Below are 21,764 nucleotides of genomic sequence, written 5' to 3'. Positions count from 1 at the left end.
TGGTTCCAATTTTAGGTGGTATTTCGGTCATATCACATTTAACAAAATTCAATAAAACCACAAAACTTCAATAAAACTTATCTTCACAAAATTTATGATTTCCAATATTAACATCCGATATTCTATTAAGACTGGAAATCTTGCTCATATCACAAATAGCAAATGTGCACCTTGTTTATTTTCTCTACATTTGCATTGCACCATTCATGTAAACATAAGAATCATTGGATATCAATGGATCATTGACACAAAAAAAAGCACAATTCTCATACTAAAACAATTAACACCCAAATGAGATCAAATGTTGATTATCTAATTCCACAAGTGGCAATGTGTGGCCATTTTTCTGAGATAAAAAATATTACACTGAAACCAATCTTATGGGTAAACAATTTGCAGCCATCTTGGGAGTACATGTGAAATTATTTTTTGTCTGACAGTTTACCTTGTTATAAGTAAAGCAGTATCATGGTGGTTGGGGTTGGAATCATCATTTTCATTGACTTTGTACTGCCAGTGGCAGAAATTTTTCAGTGTGGTAGCTGCATTTGCAGTAATCTCTGGGTGCTGAAAAAAATTCAAAAATTTTGATCAAAACATCTGTTCAAAGGCACTCCCCCTTCCTCCTTCTCCTCCTCTCTCTCTCTCTCTCTCTTACACACACACACACACACACACAGATATACACACACATGCACAAAAAACATTTCAAGAGGCAGGGAGAACCATTTTCTTGTCTTATATACATTAATCACCCTACAAACTTCTTTTCCTTTCCACTTCTCCCTACCCCTACCAAAATACAGTATAAAAAAAAAACAATATACAGACATCTTCTATGGCTTATCAGGAATGTTCAGATCAGAAAGGTGACACTTGATACGAGAAAAAACACATCTATCCCAAATCTTTTAACTGGTACTTTATCTTTCAAAAATGCTTTTAGTTAAAACCTTATCATCCAAATCAATCCTGACAATAAAAAATCTTGTTTTTTTATTCAATGGGCCCTTTCTCTCTCCTAAAGTTGCACAATGTCCCCGACATATGTGAAAGTTATAAGCTTTTTGTATACAAAATCAATCAAGATCTCACACAAGGGGTCTCCAAAAATGCCACCCTGAGAACTCAAACTTCACAATACGCCAGGTCTAATTCTGATAAAAATGCACTCTTGCTTTTGATAACAAATAAAGACTGGCTACAGTTGCTCTGGCCATTAGGTTGACATACTTTTTTAAAAACAAAGTTAATAAATAAATAATAAACAAACAAATCCATTAAAAAATTCCCAAGAAAAGTCCCAATATGGAAAGGGGGAGGGAAGGGAAATTTGGCATCACTTTTTGACCCCCTCCTCCCGACCCAAACCCACCCTGAAAACACCCCAGCTGCAGGCCTGATCCAGATGTGCCTTTTCAAAGAGATGAGACCCGTGCAGGGACTCCTTGATCCCCGGGGTGCCCCTCTGTCCAGGGTAACAACAATGTACAGTTTTTGCTGCTTGGATTGTAACGTGTTGTACAATCTCACATTAAAAGAATTGATAGAGTCCGTGGACCCAATTATATGGCAAATTAACTCCTGATTCCAAATCCTACCTGACTTTTGGTACCTAATTACTGACTAAAGGTCTTAATGTGTGTACTTAAACGTATTTCAGATGGGGCTTTTGTTTAGTTTGGTAAGTTCTGTTATGTGTTTTTTTAAGTGGTTGTTCTTATTCTTACCCATTGAAGCAGATACATTTAAGACACCAATGTATGTTGATCATATGTGGTGTCTTTTTTTCATGCAATTCTGAGTATAACACTTTTTAAATCTTGTAATAATAGGGGAATGTTAGGTATGCTGCCTTTCTAAATTTTCAGTCATTTAAAGTCTCTCTCTCTCTCTCTCTCTCTCTCTCTCTCACAATGTATATAGATGCCCCACAGCAAGAAATTAAAGTGAAGAGTCAATTCATCCTCTGAAAAAGTTAGTGGGGCGGCAGCAGGCACACCACTCACCTGAAACAAACTTTATCAGTTCAAACAAACAAACTGAAGGGGGGGGGGGGGTCCATCTTTCTACTGATCTGACTAAACTTCTACCCACCCTTTCTCCTTCCTATTAGTCCACATTTTACAACTTCCAAATGTTATTGACTGCAAGTATCCATGCAACTTTACCCACATATAGGAAAGCCAGCTGTTGCAGACTGCTCTACATATCCTAATGCTGCTAAACATTACACTAATTGGAACTTATTGCAAATGATGGTAAATTCCTATAACTGTAATGTCCAATTTGGTTTTACTCTGATCAATTTCCACCCAACTTTTGGGCTATTTTTTTACCTTAATACTTAAGAACATTTGTAAATAGGAATTTTAGATAATTCTTTAAAGAAATATAGTTATAACAGTGCATGTTGTACTAATAGTTGTAACACATAGTCATGTTTTCAAACCATGCTGTTTCAATTTAAATTCCATTAGATTTTCGAACACTTCCAATTTACTGACTACAAAAACATATGGCAATTCTATTTACTAACAAGCTTTTTTACCTCACTTACATCTGAAGTTGTTGTCTTTATTGCTGCATATTTACAGGGATAAATTTTTGTCTGATACATCAAATGGAATAAAAAAAGCATACCGAGTTGGCAGAAACAGCTTAACATATTTTATTCATAGCCTACAGTATCAGGCAACAAAAGTTTTATAACTAATTAATTTTTAGTGAAAACAAAAATTAAGTGCCACTTACCTTTCCTTTGTCTAAAACAACCAACTTGACAATGACTATATTTAATGAGTTTCCTATACTGGCATCCTTGTATATACTGGCAACCTGTGAAATCAAAAATAAATAAATAAATAAATGGTTAATTCCACTAACATATAATATATCTGGTGTGATTTCTTGATTTAATAATGGCAAATTGGCATTTTATCAAAAAAAAAATTGTCACAACCAAACAAAATCTCTCACAATCCAGAAAAACATCTACCAATACAATCACAAGTACAGTCTCAACTGTCACATTTTCTCAACTACAGCAGTGACCAAAGTCACAATACTGTCATTACTTTATAGTATTTGAATGCACTTATTCAGTCATTCAAATACTTATCTTTTTCTAATATTTTACTTATTCAAGATTTATCATTTTAAGAAAGTCTGAAAAAGTCTTTCTGTTCTTTCTGACACAAATCTAACTAACTTTTCAATGCTTTTAAATAAAAAATGTAAGTATTACTATTGAAACATTTTTAGAATGTTATTAAATCATGTTGTTTGAATTAGAATAGTGACTGTAATTGAATATTACAATGCAGGTTCCTTTCAGGTATTGACTTGAATGAAAAAACTTGGAAGTATAAACATGACATTAAAAAAACTTTCTTAAAGGGTTACTCCCTGTATGGCAGAAAAGAATATATAAACCATTTCATAAACAAATATTAAAATTCTACACACACACACTTACGCTACAAAAGTTCTTTTGAGGAAAAAAAAAGGAAAAAACTTTTCATTTATCTGAACTCCATGTGTCCCTGGGTGGTCCTTAACAGATGTCATGCCAGTCACACATAGTGTGGCAATGTTAAGTGTTCACAGGGCCAGGTTGTTAAGTATGCCATAATTATGTGTCGCACCATCTAAACATTCTGTCAAATACTGAAAGATTTATGATCCCCAATCCCAAGCACATTGACACGTTTTACATTTTCTGTTTGAAAAGAACCTTCTGTGAAATGAAAATGTGGGACCTTCTTTTCAATATTACTTTAAGGTTATCAAGCAAAAAAAGTAACTTTTTCAGAACAATGTTTTGTATATGAATGTTATAGGTAGGTTGAGATGTGGCACAAGTGATTTAATATCTTTGATATTGATAACTGCTTAGTTTAAGCAAAAATAAAAATACATGCTACTTTCAAGGACATGATGGAATTTTTCTCAAACAATCTACCAATTGTAATTGATCTTAATAAATAAAAAGATGGAGACAGCATTCATATTAAAAAAATATTAGACAAACTACTTCTTTAATCAAAAGTTCATACTTACAACAGACATTAAAGTTAAGATATAACGTTGAAGATTATCTCCATGGTAGGCGGCCATCTTGGAATCAGCTGCCACCATAACTTCTACGTATCTATCATAGGATATTGATCGCTTACGACGCTGATGATTGGAATCATGGGATAGAAATGGTGGTGATTTTCTGTATCGCTGCCGCCATTTGTGAGTAGAGTTCTTTTGCAATACTTCATTAAATTGCTCATCTTCTTTGTGATGGTGAGTATGCTGATGATGGTGTTTCCTCTTCCCATGCTTAAAATTAAAGTCTGCAAAGAACAAGGATAGAAAAAGATAAGAAAAAGGGACAAATTTGCAAGATATTCTCACATTATCTCCAATATATTCAATTAATGTGAGTAGGATTTTTTTTTTCTTCAATCAAACAATGGTGTAAAAAATTAGTTTTCATTTTTTACCTCCCCCCCCCCCCCAAAAAAAAAAAAAAAAAAAAAAAAAAAAGATTTGATATTAAACAGTGACCCTCTGACTCATATTCCAATTTAAAAACACATGGTGAGTCTGAAAAAAAAAAGTCTGATTAAAAAAAGGTGTCATGACCTCAGTTCCAAGGAATCCATTTCTAGGTTATCAACCCTCTCTGTTACATATAGTGGACTAATTGGTGGGCGATAATTTAACAAGACCCAAAGTTCAATGACCAAAATCAATTGTTTTGCCTGCCAATACACATTTGGCATAGCATTTCACAATAATGGCAAATCTTCAGTTTCGCCATACAAATACTGGCATTCAAATCTAAAATTTCTCTCTCCTCTTTGAAGTTCTTCTTTCAAATAAACAACCAAAGGGTCCACATTAACTTGAAGTTTATTTGGACCCTCTTCGGTCAAATAAACACAGAAACATGAACTGTGAAATGGACAAGGGACAAATATACAACCAAAGAGCAAAAATGGCTGCAATGGCTCCAGGCTGGATGTAGGACTTTAGGGATGTTTCATGTATCAGAGGAAGATGACCTGCCGTTGACACTTCTCAAATGACCATTTCTAGTATTTGCAAAGATGACTATCTTATCTAGATTGTTTTGAAACTGGTGTCAATTGTAAGAAGTGGACATTAACTGTCTACATGTTTAGTGTTATGATGGGGCCCTTATTATGCTTCCATTTTTGTTCATGAAGTGAGACAAAAAGTCAAAAGAGGATTACTCAATAACAATCCAATAACTAAAGACCAAATGTATCAATAATTTTCAATTTTGTCATTCAGAAAAAAAATCAGGATAAATAATTTTTAATAGACAGGCAAATAGGCGTGGCAGCCACGTTTTATGACTGTCCTCCTCATTACATAATACACAAGTGTATCAAGTGTGTCAAGTCTCTTCCAAATATTTTCTCTCCCCATTCATTTTATAAAAACAAATTATTCTAAAATACAATTCTTGTGGAAAAGGCTCCCAGGCAGCTTACAACCACAATGTGGTCATCATTGGCCATCATGGGAGTTTCTCATATCAGGCTTTGCATGTGGCTGTAGACTGTTCTGTACACATCGCTATTACCCTTCCAACATCTGTGACAATACTACAGTGTGTGGTCTGAACAACATCAGCAGACAAGGTCAGTGCTCGTAATTATCGACAAATAAACACCAGACAAGGCCAACAATTGCACACAAATAAATATTGAACTATTCTCTTTGATTTTCTACAATGAAAACACATTTTATTGAAAAAGTCTAATTCTATATAGACACTGATGCTGAGAAAAAGAAAATAAACTGAGTTGGCCAATAAAATGGGTTTGATTTTTATTAACTAAACTGCACATTTGAAAACATCATTTCTTATCATCTGCCTCCCCCAAAACACACAAAAAAAAGTAAGGATCAAATGAAAAAATTATAGACAATTTCTTTGATTACATAACCAAAATAAGTGTAATGGTGGCAGCTGAAAGAAAATATAATACAGGGTTTTAAAAAAGTTCTGTCATCTGAAAATTGGACTAAACTTTAAGACCAAAGACTTCCTCTATTTCAGCTCAAAATCAATCCAGATGCAGAGGTAGCAGACAACTGAAATTAAGTACATGGAAGTATTTTGTCTGAAACATCAGCCTCTTCTTTTTATTTATCAAAAACACAACATCCCATTTAACAGGACCACTACTGCTTTTTTTTTTTGGGGGGGGGGGTGAAAGTAGACTCAAATTTGGGAGTAAAATATTCAGCGTAATGTTCTTTGTGAAACAGACCCGTGGGGCAGAAATATTACAGTTTTTAAACACAATGCACTTTAAAGCAAACACAAATATCAAAGGAAACATTAGAAACAATTTCTGCGGTTTATACAATCGGAGGTCACCATAATGACTCCAAGTACAAGGTGACTACTGTCACTGATGAGTTTTAAATTGTTCCACTTCTGTATCAGTCACAGCTATCTGTCATTGTTAAATGGTTCAAATAACCGTTTCCCACCTTGTACTGATGTTAACAAGCTCAAAGTGGTACTCCTATGGTCACTCATGTATGACGCAGGGATCAAGAGGGATCTGACTTTCATCTTAGGTCACTGAGTTGAGAATTTGAAGAAAAATGAAAACATTTCAGATATTCTTGCCAAAATTGAATAATTTTGAGAGCTTTCTCTATGAAAGTGCACATGATTGTAAAAGCCATCACATACACATTGGAAAAATGCTTTTAGCAATAGTAGTGTAGTTCTGTGGAAGAGTAACCACAAAGGAAAGGTCTTAATAAAGTAAGCACCATTGGTCTAAAACAGTGCTTATATCTTTTTTTTAGTAAGTAATAATCCATTTAATCAATTCTTCTTGGGTCAAAATAGACTAAATTTTAAAAGTTTAGAACAATTTGAAATTTTAGAACATTTTTTAGTCATGAAGTTCTTTTTGTGAAAATGACCCCTGCATTTCTCAAGGGAGAACAGTTGAGACTAGCCAGATGGTGCTGTGACTAAGTCATCAAAAAGTTCATTCACTATGTCCAACGTCCATCACCACTGGGCACATACAGTCATGCAGTGGTCACTTGAGGCCAGCATTAGGTCTCCTGGCTCTGTTTTAAACAATGAACAATATGGTTAACAGTGGAACAGCCAAATTTGGCTTTCATTTTGGCTTTCAGTGGTAAATGCATGGTATTGTATATGTAGATATGAAATTTGATAACATTTTACTTGTTCTGTACTAATCTATTTCTTTTGCATAATGTAATTACTATAAATTAAAATAATATTTTTCAGATTTCAATATATTTCACATAAAGTGATGAACTCCCATCAATTATTCATCATCAAACATACCCAGAGCTTCCGAGACCATCACAATAAGAAACGGTTTTGCCAAAAAGTGGTTTCGCCATTACTGCTTCTTAAAATAACTTTGTCAGTGAAAAGTGATCACCTGACGATCAAATTCTTAAAGAGAGAGAAAGAGAGAGAGAAAAAGAGAGAGAGGGAGAGAGAGGGAGAAGCTTTTTACGATTTTTTCTCTCCCCCCCCCCTCCCAACCACACAAACATCCTAGTAAAAAGCCCATGGTATCCAGTCTCAAATATGTGTCCAATCATCCAGTTATCCTGTCCCCTGCCACTGCCCACTGACAGTTTAATTAGTCATAAGTATCACTGGATTGACATTTCCTGTGCCACAGTATTGTCCCATTGTCATGGTGTGACAACCCTGGGGACGGAAACCAGTTGGTCACGACTTTAGTCCACATGCTCGAAATATCAAAACAGTGACACAATCACAATCTGAAATCTAACAGTCGATTGGTTCTTTAATTTGTATGTTTCAAAGCAGGTAATGAACAAAGACGGCTGAACGGCAGGAGTTGTCAGAAAAAGCAAGTGGTCACCAGACTGGACACGATGGCTTTACTGATAGAATTTCATCTTCTCAGTGGTCAAACGCTGGCTTGAATTGCTGACCACTAACCATGAAGCCAAATGGCATTTGATTTGAATTCTGTCTCCATTATATTTGCTGTTCATTCTTTGTAATGAATTACAGCAGTGAAGGGTAACATAGGGCTTCTTTTTGGATCAATGACTACATGGGAATGGTTTTTCAGAATATCTCAGTATAAATCCATTATTTTTGGTATTTAGCAGAAAAAACTTTGTGGTACCCTAAATGAAATGAATACTAAAAAACTTTATTTTCTCCCCCCCCCCCCCCCCAAAAAAAAAAAAAGAAACTTGTGTGTTCTTATCAATGTTAGAATAAAGTTTTTTGAGCATATTTGTTATTTTCAGGATTACAAAAGGAAAAGGAGGAAGAAAAAAAAAGAAAAAAATTAATTACCAAAGAAATATCACTTTATGATGTTCTAGATGTATTCCTTCATCACCACAAAGGACATTTGATTGTAGATATAATCCATCAAAATGATTACCACAGCAAAACAACACTAAATAGCACTTCACGAAAAAAAATTTGAATTAATGATAGCTTAAACAACCTGGTACTTATGATAAAGAAAGACAAATTCAACTCAAGGTAACTATTCTATATCTTTGTCTCTGTGCATAACACATTCAGTTTTTCAAGTTTAACAGGCAATTAGCACACCTTTATATTATCAACACATTAGTTAAACTCTGATGTGAAATGCAAAGCCTTGCTGACTTCCTTACGGCCAGCTGGTTTTCAGTAAACTAAGAAACTCAAGATGCAGGAAAGTGACAGTAAAAAATAAAAGCTGAGAGATGTCAATCCCCACCCTATAATTTTCCCTTAAACCTGTCCCCATCTCACCTTCCAAAGCTATACAATTTAAGGTGAGCGAAAAATATAAATGTTTAGGGAGAAAAAAGATTCATTTTGGGGGGTACCTGGGTGCTCCCAGCAACCTGTAATCAATGTCGTAGGGAGAAAAGAACATGTGATTTGCTCAGTAACAAGAAGCTGTAAGCTAGTTGACTACAATATTTGTGTTAAGGCCTCCAGCAGAAATAAATAAAGATGTTTGCAAGGGAGAAACCACATATTAAGGAAAACAATAGAGTTAATTTCTCCAAATTTTGGCAAGGTCTATAATCAGCATTATCACAGGTGGCTTGACAGAATCAGACATCAAGAATATGGGGAGTTCTCAACCCACCTGGAGCCAAACTCTCAAAAGTACATAACTTACTAATCTTCAAAAAAATTCGATAATATTGGTGAATGTGACCCACATTTCTGCGTGTCCTTACGTGTCCTAAAATGAGTGTGTGTGAATCTCAGCATCTTGCTGCAAGACAACTTCCAAACAGGAGTTGTCAGCCAAATGACATGTTCCAGCTTTTGGAGCCAATGGCAAGATATGGACTTGGAAGGTCATTCGATGTAAATCATCTGTTGGTGAGACATTACCTGCAGGGTTCAATCTTAGGCTAGGTACCTTGTTTAAAACTTTTTTCAAATGCAAAGTGCTTCTACATACTACCCTTAATTGCTGTCCTTAAATGTTTATGCCTTCTAATAAACTGTTATTTTGATTCAACATGCTGTCCATTCTGAGGAAGAGCATCACCTGAAATCCCTTCTTCCTCTTTTTACTAGAAGAAAGATGCACTCTTATACCCCGTTCACACTACGCTCAGTTATCCGGATAAGTTGCAAATTAGGTCACAATTCGAATAAATGCAGTAGTGTGAACGCAAGAGGATTTTGAAAATGCGCATTTTCAAAATCCTGCAAGCGAGGTGGATTTCTAAGCACGATCCGGATAACTTACCGGAATCGACACCTGTACAGATCTTACTGCGCATGTGTGCAGATAAGTGCGGGTATCTATGAACGCTGGTTTAATACTTTAGCGATTGCACCAAACGTATTTGGAGGTCACCACTCACTACAACATGAGGAAACAAACTTATTTTGCCACCTTATACTTCTCAAGAATGCTGGAATGTCTTTTGAGTTGCATTTGTCGTCACAAATTTTTGTTGATATTTTAAGATTTCCTGTGTGGCGCATGCGCGAGTGTTCAAAACAGGAAGTTAAACCTGAAATTTTCAACGTAGGATTCGGATTCGCTTAGCGAGTGTGAACGCAATACCGAATCGGATTCCTTACTAAAAATCCGAATTATAGAAATGCGCATTTTGGCAACTGTAGTGTGAACGGGGTATGAGAAGAATGTTCATCTAACAGCAGTTTTCCAGAATAAAATGGCCATATATTTAGTTCAAAGAAGTGTTCTTTTTCTTAAGATTATCCACTAAATTTGTTTTTCAAAGAAAACATTTCAAAGTGTTACCATCATGTAGGCTGCAATCATCTTTAAAGCAGTGCACATTTTCATTCCTTTTAAAAACATATTCATTTATTTATATAAGTATTGAAAAAACACTTTAAAAGATGCTAGAAATGAGTTTTGCCAAATACAGCGTTGGCAGCTGCTGTCATTCACCCACTTCGCTGTGCCTGATTCTGAACAGAAAGATCCATTTTTCCCAAACTGGCACATGGTTATGAACTATGTTTCATTTTAATTAGAGCAAAGAAACTTGTCCTTAGCATTTGTCAATCTTTCTCATCTTAGTATGAGCTGTGACTGCTGTCTAACTGAACTGTAAGTCAAGACACCATAATCATCAATTGGAGACCAATGCCACATTTTCAAATTTGAAACCCTAACTGCTGAACTTGAACTTTGGGAAGTATTTCAACCATAAAACACTGCTAAGACTTTCAAAAATTTTCGGTTCTTCAGTTGGGAGATTCAACTGGAGATACTGTAGACAAGGACCTAGTTTATATAGAGAAAAAATAGGAAATCAGTAAACAACATCTCCAATGACAATGTATCCTAATATAAAATAAATATTTTTGCTTACATTTAAAGAACATGACAATGCCTGCAAATCAAAATTTGAAGCAAAGTTGGCAAAAAAATAGGCAAAACAGTTCAATGGTATGAAAATAATAATCATTTAGGCACATAAGTGAGAATTCTATGTGTAAGTCTGAGCTCCAATTCAGAGATGTGCACATGGCTTTGAAATCTTAAAAAACAACACTTCTGTTCCTTTTAAAGTTAGCAGTGACTGGGACCCAAAGACTGTGGGAAAAACAATAGATCCAAGCAAGAAACAATGCTCTAGTACGTTCTATGATGTTGACCACATGGGGAAATTTTCATTAAGAATAGAATTCCGTCTGTAAAAGCAATGAAGCATACGGCTAGCATACCATCCAAACAAAACCTGAATTAATTCTTTTGAGAAATAAAAAAAGAGGAACGCACATCCTACATGTATACTAGCTGGATTTTATTGTACTTCCTTTTCAAGCATTTGCAAAGAAAATCACTTGGCCTGCTTCAGTTTTGCCACAAATTTACCAAAGTGTGAATAATTGCCAAGCATCAGATCTATACTTCACCACAAATATCAATATTCTGCTGAAATTATGACAGAAAAATGTAATATCTCATGCACATCATTGTTTATGAATAGAAAACAAGCTTGCAGTACCATGACTGCAGTGAAAACAAACATCCCTGGAAAAGTCATAAAAGAGAAAAAGAACAAGAGCTATGCGTTTCCCCACCACTGTTTATTTCTACTGGAGTGGAAAGAGATACACATTCTAAAAGAGAAAACAAAAAAGACTGGGGTCCCTGGAACATCAGAGGACACTAGAAATTCACATCACTACGACCATAATGCCTCTGTTTTTCTAGTTGCACCCTTAGTTTCAGAAGATACTAGAAACTCACATCTCTACAATACCTCTGAGTAGATAGGTGTGTTTTATAGTTCCCCCTAGAAACTCAGGGAACTTCAGGAAAGCCACTGCACACTTTTTAAGTCAACCAAGCACCTGTACTGCAGCTGTGTGTTAACAACAACATGGCACCCTATGTAACCTGAACACAACTTCTTAAAGCAGGAGCAGAAAATAGTGCCATGTCGGTTCTCAGAGTTAAATCATATCCACACACTTGTGAGCCATGTGCTTTAACTGTGCCTACATTTATTGTTAATTATGATATTACATGTAGCTACAGATGAAGACTTCAAAACAATGGGGATTGTTATTCATATAAATATTTTTTTAGAAAATAATATAGAGGTGACAGCCATGATTTCACATTAAAAAACTTTTCTAAACAAAATTAATCTAGATATTCATATCTACTCCCTTCACTGAATAATGCACCCCATGTATTTTCACTCTAATGTCTTGAAATACTTACAAAAGATGTATGTAAAATGTCATCTACAGGTGGACTTTCTCCAAGATTTCTCTCAACAGGGTAATGCAATTTGAATTCCTCAGTGATTTGGGCACTTTTTGCAACAATATCAGTGTTCATCTATGCATGTGTACATGTTTCCAAAAACTAACAAATGCACAGGGACCACACTATGAAAGTTTAGGTCTTAACTTTAAAACCAAAATTCGAGTCTTTCTTGGCAGAAGGTAAAACTGCAGTAGTCCACTTCAATAAAACTGAGGGTTTATCAAAAGGAAAAATTTCTAAAATTACAGATCAATGGACACTCACATATTCTACTGGTCTACGTAGAGATATCATAAATTGAAACAGACAAGAAAAATTTTTGTCTCAAAGTTCAGACCAAATTTGGGTCTTAAGTTCTACAGTGAAACTGCCCCAAGGTCAGTAGGTTGTGGGACATGTTTACCTAGTCTTGGGTCAGATCTGTCTTGTAATGGATTGCCCCCTACTGTTTAACAGAACCCACCCAGGTCGTGTCACTGGGCCATCGTCTGTCAGAGCTAAAAACTTGGCTGACTCTATCTCAAAACCATGAACAGTGGACCACCTTTAACGCTTTAAAAAAATCTTGTAAATTTCCTGTTGTTCAATCGATCTGTTTTTCAAAACTGTGTTGGCCATTATATCTTCAGTCACATCACATGTTCCTGAGCTTTGGACCACAGGGTGAATGAAATTTTCTTGTTAAAATCATTGTAATACAATAAGATACCTCTGCCCTGTTTGATTTTAACTGATAGTCAGCTCCTATTGGGTGACCACTTCCTTGACCATTTAAGATACAAGTTGGATACATGGAACCGGACCCTGAGACCACCAATATTTATCTCCAAGTACAAGAATTCTTTATTACCATTAAAGTACCATCCAGAACCAAACGGAAACAACAATTGACAGCTTGGCTCCCAAGAGCAACAAGAATACCAGCATCTGAGAACGTTTTTATTGGGTAGACAAACAATGTTTAATTCTGTGACTGCAGGGTATCTGAACTCTGTAACCAAAAAGAATGCGTACTTGTCACTGATAAAGCCATTATGTGCCCAATGTGCCTGGAAACCCTCCAGTTGGGGTTTTTGTTTTAGACAATTAGCAAAAATGTTCCAGCCAATTCGAATCCTCTTGCCAAAGTGATTTTTTCATCAGTGTATAGTGAGTGTATAGCTGCAGTGAGGTTGGCCAATTATAAAAATATGCCAGCAAATTGACTGAAAATTTCCTTTAGTTTTTATTTGGTTTTTACTGGCTCAAATAAACTTAATTTATTCAAGTGTAAACATGCATAAAAATGTTGAAAACACTCTGAAACATGTTGATAGCATTCTAACAGAAGAGAAAACAGTCTCCCTTTTACATTTTTTCACATCACATGCCGATGATAATGCTGTTCAAGTACAAAAAGAAGAGTTAAACTCTAACCAATTTATACATCTACTAGTATGTTTAATGTGGTAACTCCTCATGTCAAGTGCATTCTGAGTACCAGAGTGTTAGCAGCCAGACAGAATGAAATGGTGCACTTGCTCTGGCTTACTACCAAACAATTAATGTTAATCTATCATTAATTACAGTAATTTATGGCCAGGATGGCATTCTGATGATCTAATCATCTGTAAGGTGCACTCATCTGATCCCATCTATACAGCATGCCAAATATAACAGTAAATCACAGAAATATAGAACTTCAACTAGCAGTATATCTGTATGCGACATGGGGGTTTAAATACACTATTAAGTCATGTTTAAAGCCTGGAGAGGTTGACCTATCTTGATAGTATCAACCTCAACTTGGTTGTTTGATTAAGATCACTTCACCATAGGAAGCCAATCTAATCCCTTTGCTGTGCCACCTACTGCAGGCAGGCTGATTTTTAAAATTTATGAATGTAAGAACAGCAATAAGAGAACACACATTCCTATAACGTCTCTTAAATACACAGTAATACTGCTATGTACTATCAATATACACTAGCACAAAATGCACCATAAAATAGACAAAATGATCTATCTGGTACAATGATATATTTTGTTTTACTTTTTGGGTTTGAGCAGGCTTCATTTTCATGACATGGGTCTGGCAAAAATGGAGAAAAATCAAACCCTGCATTCAAACATGTACTACTGATTGAACTCATTTCAGGTTCACAACATCCACATCATTCCTTAAAATAAAACGTAACAATGAACCATTTGTACACTGTGATTTTTCACGTTCAAAGTGCATATAGTCTCTTTGGTTGAATTGGGTTGATAGATTTGCATGATTGAAAGTTTTTTCCTTTAAGCAGAAAAACTTTGGTGTCTATAACAAGTCCAAGATGTGAGCCCCATGTATAGAAATGCTAAGTGTAAATATAAATGCACTAAATGCTTACATGATCTCTTAAGTTTTTTTACAAGTGGAAATGCTTAGAATTCAAGTTGACTGATGACTTTATACTTTTTATAAAACCTACTCCACCAATTCCTAGGTGTCAAGTATTTTATCAAAAAAAAAAACATTTTTTTGCAAGTGGGAATGTTTTAAATATAATTTGATTGATTTCACACTCTGCCTGAATTTCAAGAGTCAAAGGTGTCAAAAAATGAATTAAAAAGCCATTGATCCCCCAGCCAGTAGGCTTAACTATACTCCAGGGAGAGTGAGTTACTTTCACCCTTGTGTTAAGTATGTGGCTGTTTCCATCAGTCATTACAGATCCCAGTGATACTGATCAGAAATAGTTGAACCTGTGTGCATTAGCTTTTTTCTTTTTTTTTCTTCTTCTATTGTCAAGCATGTGTGTGTGTGCTTGATATTCATAAATGGTCCACAATATCATCTCCATTTTTCTCGATGGGATAGATACAATTGTTATATGATGTTTCACTTTATATGATAAGTCATGGCACCTTTTTAGCTAGGGAATACGGTACACTAAAACTTTCCCATTCCCTTCAAACCTGGGACTAATCTGTCCTAAATATGATACCTTTTCATCGCATTCACACTGGGGAAATTATGATTGACTTTTATGTTTTCACAGTCAACTGTTAGAAAATGAGGCCATTCTGGTCATTTTGTCCACCTGAGGGTCTCAAATCAGTTAAATAAAGATCAAAGGCCGCGTGACTACCACACACCCAGCTCTGTTTACTGCAATATTTGTCCAGATATTTGTCCATTTCTGGTCTATTGTTGCCATTTGTTATCTTTTTTTCACTTCAGAGCACCTTCTCCTTGGCTAAGGTCCAGTTGCCCATTTGGGCCTAATCAGGAACATTATCTGACCATTGTCCTGTAAATTGATGGAGCCCACTGGTCATACCGCCCAGCTCTCACACTCCAAATATGAGTAACACCTGTGATTTCATAAGCAGAAATGGAAAAGCACTTGAGTGTTTCAGAAACACACTGGAAACAATTCCTGCACAAGGTAATGGATCCAGCATCTCTCATTACATTAACCCAATCTCAACTTTTAGTTTCTTCTTTGATGTGACTACATGACACTTTGATCAAAAGTCTACAACCCCTATCTTTAAATGAATTTAAGGCCTTTTGCTAATTCAAGACAACTGATAATTGTAACTGAAAATTGCCTCATGCTGTAACTTGGCAATACGACTAAAATTACATTGACACTGTGTTTGCAGATCTGTGCTCTTTTCTTTAAAGCAATATGACTGAATACAGTGTCACATGCAAATGTTTGCCAAGACAGTTTAAGAACTAGCTTCTTTTAAATTTACACTGACGTGTCCACGCAACTGCATGCATAGTCTACATGGTCTTTTCCAGTTCATCTAACCCACAAGTTTACCAATGTCAAGAAACATGTTTAAACAGGGAAAGAACACTTCTTAAAATGTTCTCCAGATCTGCACTAAAAAGACCAAAAAAACTTTCCCAAATAACAAATTCATTACAAGCCTGACACAAGCTTGACCAAGTTTCAGATGTAAAACCAGTTAGAATTTCAATCTCATTACAAAATGGATATAAGGTTGACTGACTTATCAGAAATAATTGATTTGTATCTGGCCCATGCACATGCCAGTGTTGAGGAGACTGTGAGGAAAAATGTTGTTGTTTGAAAAAAATGAGGTCCAAGTGGCAAATCGCAATTTGTTTTTTTATCAAAGTAAGGTTTCTTCTGATTCAGCAATAACAACAACAATGAAAAAACCCTCTTCACTTAAATAACAATAGTAACAAACCATATCGACAATCTCAATTTTATAAATTTTATTGATAATTTTTAAATCAAGGGAGGGGGGAGAGACCCGGTGCTTTATGAAAACATGTTGAAGAGAAAGGAAAAATGTGGAAAGAATTAAAAGACGTTTAAAGCACACAGAAGCAGGTCACATGGCATATCACCTAAGTTGCTTGCCAGTTAGTAACAGGTAGAACTGAACTTATCACAATCATCATCATTGCTCTTCGTCCCGCATGGGACATAAGGCCACAGTCACTTCTTTCCACTTGGCCCTGTCTCTGGCTACGTGCTGGGCCTGTCCCCATGTAAGGTACCCCTCCCTCAGCTCTGCCATCATTGTTCGGCGCCAGGTGGTCTTGGGCCTTCCTCTCTTTCTTTTTCCGGGTGGTGTCCATCTCAGAGCTACCTTTGGTACTCTGTTCTCGTCCATCCTAAGTACATGGCCGAGCCATTTAAATCGCCGTCGCTTGATCTGCCCTACAATACTCTGGCTCCCTGTCAGTATGTACAAAAATTTTCAAAATTCTTCAAAAAAGTCCCATCATCGCTGCATTGCCCTTCTTAACAGTTTGAAGATAAGTGGGAGGAGCCAAGGGAGGGTTGAGGGAGGAGCTACAAGGCCAGAGTGGGCGGAGCTAATTACAAACTTACTACTATCCAGGTAGTATATAGATTGTATTGGGATAGGAAGACAGAGTGCACCTCAGTGAAATATAAGGATAAAACTTCAAATTTAAACAGTGGTACCATTTGGTATATCTTTTACTACATAAAGAATCCAGTCCCATTAATAAAACATACCAATCCAAAGTTTTGTTATTCTCTGAGTAGAGATATCAAGAGATAGTTAATAGGTACAAATGCCAGCTTTGATAAAACTCTCTCTCTCTCTCTCTCTCTCTCACACACACACACACACACACACACACACACACACACACACACACACACACACACACACACACACTCTCTCTCTCTTAGATATATAGGCTATGACATCATCTCAGACCAGACTTCCTCATATAAGCCTATGGACAGAAGCAACACCCCTGATGTTACCCTACAGACAAAAATGCACTCATTAAACAGAGCAATAATTTCTTAGACTAGTCTTAACCAAATTATAAATATTTGTAGTCTGCTTTTATCCATACACTACATATTCCAATACAGGGGCTAGTTTGTATTTGCTGCAGCAAGCGGCTAGACAGTGTGGGGAGAAATGTAAAGGTGAACCGATGTTTTGTCACTGTGCCAACAGCTCAACTTTAGCGGAGGGCAAATGTCATCATCACAGACTAACAGTGATTCAAAGCACAGACACAACACCACCTCATTCCTGCCCTCAAACAAACAACAACAAAAAAGCAGAAAAAAAAAGAGGAGAAAAAAAGTGGGACAACACATCCTGGTGATATTATTATATGTGGTTCTCTCACTTAATGCCTAAGTGAATATCACACTACGATTTATTTCCAACCAGACATCTTTTTATTTAGACATTCATTAAAAAGGGGAAAAAAGTGCCTGGTTTGTAAGTGGATACCGATTGCATAATATGTCTCAGTTCGATTTTTCCACTGATCTTTTTTCTTGAAAGGTAGCTTGACCTATGGTTTTGTAGTCATCTCAAACAGGTTATGGGAATTACCTTGGCAGTGTAGCGTAGCTGTGTAACCAGATTAACTATCATTAACCCCACAAAGGTGCTATTTAGGCTTAAGAATCTATCATTAATTTGTGTCACCCCAGTGTCATTGTTACGAGAAGAAACTGTCAAGTCGTACCCGTATACAATATCCCAGAATAGGTCTTAATTCAAGCAAATGCCTCTTTAAAATAAAAACAAAAATTGTATGAAACAATAATCACACCATATGTTTTATCAATACTTATTGACTGGAAAATAAAAGGGGCGGTTCTTGCACAACAAATATTCAGGTCCCTTTAACAGCTATTTTTCAGAATGCAAAAATATTACAGACTAATATTCACTTCTTTTTAATAGTCCACCTAGAGTCAGAAAATCATTCCAAAACAGGTACACATAATACAGCATGATAATAATCAATATATCTGGTTTCACATCCCCCAACTGGGTATGCATTTATCAGTACTAATACTTGGAACCACAACTTTCAGATCCATACTGCCAGATCTTATTAACCCAACCAGTTTCCATAGAGTGACTCTCTGTTCTGAAAGTTTACCAAGTCTATAGAAATCACCCAAAACAGCTAAATTATCTCCAAAGTCCATGTGCTGTCCTTCTTAAGTGGAAGTTCCAGGTATAGTAACGTTAGTGCAACATTAGATTCCTATGGGTAGAAATCAAAATCACACTGTCTGCTAAGTCGGCAGGAACTAAGTTATGTCACACTAACTTGACTGAGAATGCGACCTACCAAAGTCTCTCTCCACGCAAAGTATAATTAATACCAATATTGACAGCAAGACTGCGGCCTCCTTCTATCAAGACGTATCAGGTCAATGGAATCTTGGGGAAACTAAAACCATAATTGCCACTAAATCCTCAAATTTCAACTCTGTCCACAATAGCGAATGGATAAGTATATCAGAAAGTGCATGTCACTTGGCGGACACAATAGGTTTTCTTGTTCAAGCCACTTCAGTTTGATATGATTAGGTATCAAAGGGACTCTTGTATTGGGAAAAACTATGAAGGGGATCTATAGGGGGAAAAAACATACAACTTCACGACTATCCTTGTACTGAATGTATTCACAAACACAAAGCAAAAGATTTGAAGCAAAATAAACCTGTGTGTAGGTGTGTTCATATCAGGGCAATTTTAGACCGAAAATAGACCAGTTAATGCCACTGGGCCACTAGATTGCATAGGGACCATAATACTGCCCAGTATAGCATTAACTGTGTCTGCTTGAATAGTAGTAATATTAGGGAACTGGCCCAGTTAGTCATGACCCCCCCCCCCCCTTCAGTTCATCATTAGTCTTCAGTGTATGCTCTGATCAACCAGGAAAACTAAAATTTTCACACACTTGTATAAAATATCCAAAATTATCAAAGTGTTAGAGTTAAGAGCTCATTTAAAAGATTGGTAGTAATAGTGACCATTTTTTTCTTGATGGTGATCTGATCTGTACCAAAGAGTTCTCTCTTGCTCTGTACTTCCAGACTCTCTGGTGACTAACTCCAGTGACTGTCAATGGTGGCTGACTTAGTTCACTGACTCTGGTGACCGACTCCATAAAGGTAAGTGCCTGGTCATTGACTCTAGTAATGGACTACATGCAGTGACCACCTATAGTGACTGACTGGTCACTGACACTAGTGATGGACTACAGTGACAACCTATAGTGACTGACTGGTCACTGACACTAGTGATGGACTACAGTGACCACTTATAGTGACTGACTGGTCACTGACACTAGTGATGGACTACAGTGACCACCTATAGTGACTGACTGGTCACTGACAACTAGTGATGGACGACAGTGACAACCTATAGTGACTGACTGGTCACTGACAACTAGTGATGGACTACAGTGACCACCTATAGTGACTGACTGGTCACTGACAACTAGTGATGGACTACAGTGACCACCTATAGTGACTGACTGGTCACTGACCACTAGTGATGGACTACAGTGACCACCTATAGTGACTGACTGGTCACTGACCACTAGTGATGGACTACAGTGACCACCTATAGTGACTGACTGGTCACTGACCACTAGTGATGGACTACAGTGACCACCTATAGTGACTGACTGGTCACTGACCACTAGTGATGGACTACAGTGACCACCTATAGTGACTGACTGGTCACTGACCACTAGTGATGGACTACAGTGACCACCTATAGTGACTGACTGGTCACTGACCACTAGTGATGGACTACAGTGACCACCTATAGTGACTGACTGGTCACTGACCACTAGTGATGGACTACAGTGACCACCTATAGTGACTGACTGGTCACTGACACTAGTGATGGACTACAGTGACCACCTATAGTGACTGACTGGTCACTGACACTAGTGATGGACTACAGTGACCACCTATAGTGACTGACTGGTCACTGACACTAGTGATGGACTACAGTGACCACCTATAGTGACTGACTGGTCACTGACACTAGTGATGGACTACAGTGACCACCTATAGTGACTGACTGATCACTGACACTAGTGATGGACTACAGTGACAACCTATAGTGACTGACTGGTCACTGACACTAGTGATGGACTACAGTGACCACTTATAGTGACTGACTGGTCACTGACACTAGTGATGGACTACAGTGACCACCTATAGTGACTGACTGGTCACTGACAACTAGTGATGGACGACAGTGACAACCTATAGTGACTGACTGGTCACTGACAACTAGTGATGGACTACAGTGACCACCTATAGTGACTGACTGGTCACTGACAACTAGTGATGGACTACAGTGACCACCTATAGTGACTGACTGGTCACTGACCACTAGTGATGGACTACAGTGACCACCTATAGTGACTGACTGGTCACTGACCACTAGTGATGGACTACAGTGACCACCTATAGTGACTGACTGGTCACTGACCACTAGTGATGGACTACAGTGACCACCTATAGTGACTGACTGGTCACTGACCACTAGTGATGGACTACAGTGACCACCTATAGTGACTGACTGGTCACTGACCACTAGTGATGGACTACAGTGACCACCTATAGTGACTGACTGGTCACTGACCACTAGTGATGGACTACAGTGACCACCTATAGTGACTGACTGGTCACTGACCACTAGTGATGGACTACAGTGACCACCTATAGTGACTGACTGGTCACTGACACTAGTGATGGACTACAGTGACCACCTATAGTGCCTGACTGGTCACTGACACTAGTGATGGACTACAGTGACCACCTATAGTGACTGACTGGTCACTGACACTAGTGATGGACTACAGTGACCACCTATAGTGACTGACTGATCACTGACACTAGTGATGGACTACAGTGACCACCTATAGTGACTGACTGATCACTGACACTAGTGATGGACTACAGTGACCACCTATAGTGACTGACTGATCACTGACACTAGTGATGGACTACAGTGACAACCTATAGTGACTGACTGATCACTGACACTAGTGATGGACTACAGTGACCACCTATAGCGACTGACTGATCACTGACACTAGTGATGGACTCTGGGGACTCTGACTCCAGTGACACTCATTCTTTTAGGTATGTGAAACTTGACAAG

The 21,764-nt window shown here is 37.2% G+C and overlaps 1 protein-coding gene across 1 annotated transcript in view; it reads right to left on the bottom strand.

Annotated features, from left to right (window-relative positions):
• LOC106167001 (A disintegrin and metalloproteinase with thrombospondin motifs 9) overlaps nucleotides 1–21,764 on the bottom strand; it is a 101,228-nt gene that overhangs the window by 38,038 nt on the left and 41,426 nt on the right. The window contains exons 3-5 of the mRNA XM_013545662.2: nucleotides 4,063–4,346; nucleotides 2,755–2,838; nucleotides 446–567 (exon numbers count right to left, since the gene is read on the bottom strand). Of these exons, the coding sequence (XP_013401116.2) occupies nucleotides 446–567; nucleotides 2,755–2,838; nucleotides 4,063–4,346 (490 nt within the window). The remainder of the gene's footprint in view (nucleotides 1–445; nucleotides 568–2,754; nucleotides 2,839–4,062; nucleotides 4,347–21,764) is intronic.

The sequence above is a fragment of the Lingula anatina genome, chromosome 6, assembly GCF_051362555.1.
Source record: "Lingula anatina isolate TDL-2025a chromosome 6, LinAna3.0, whole genome shotgun sequence".
Taxonomy (NCBI): Eukaryota; Metazoa; Brachiopoda; class Lingulata; order Lingulida; family Lingulidae; genus Lingula; species Lingula anatina.
Note: the sequence above shows the minus strand (reverse complement) of the source record. Positions and strands in the feature narration are given on the sequence as shown.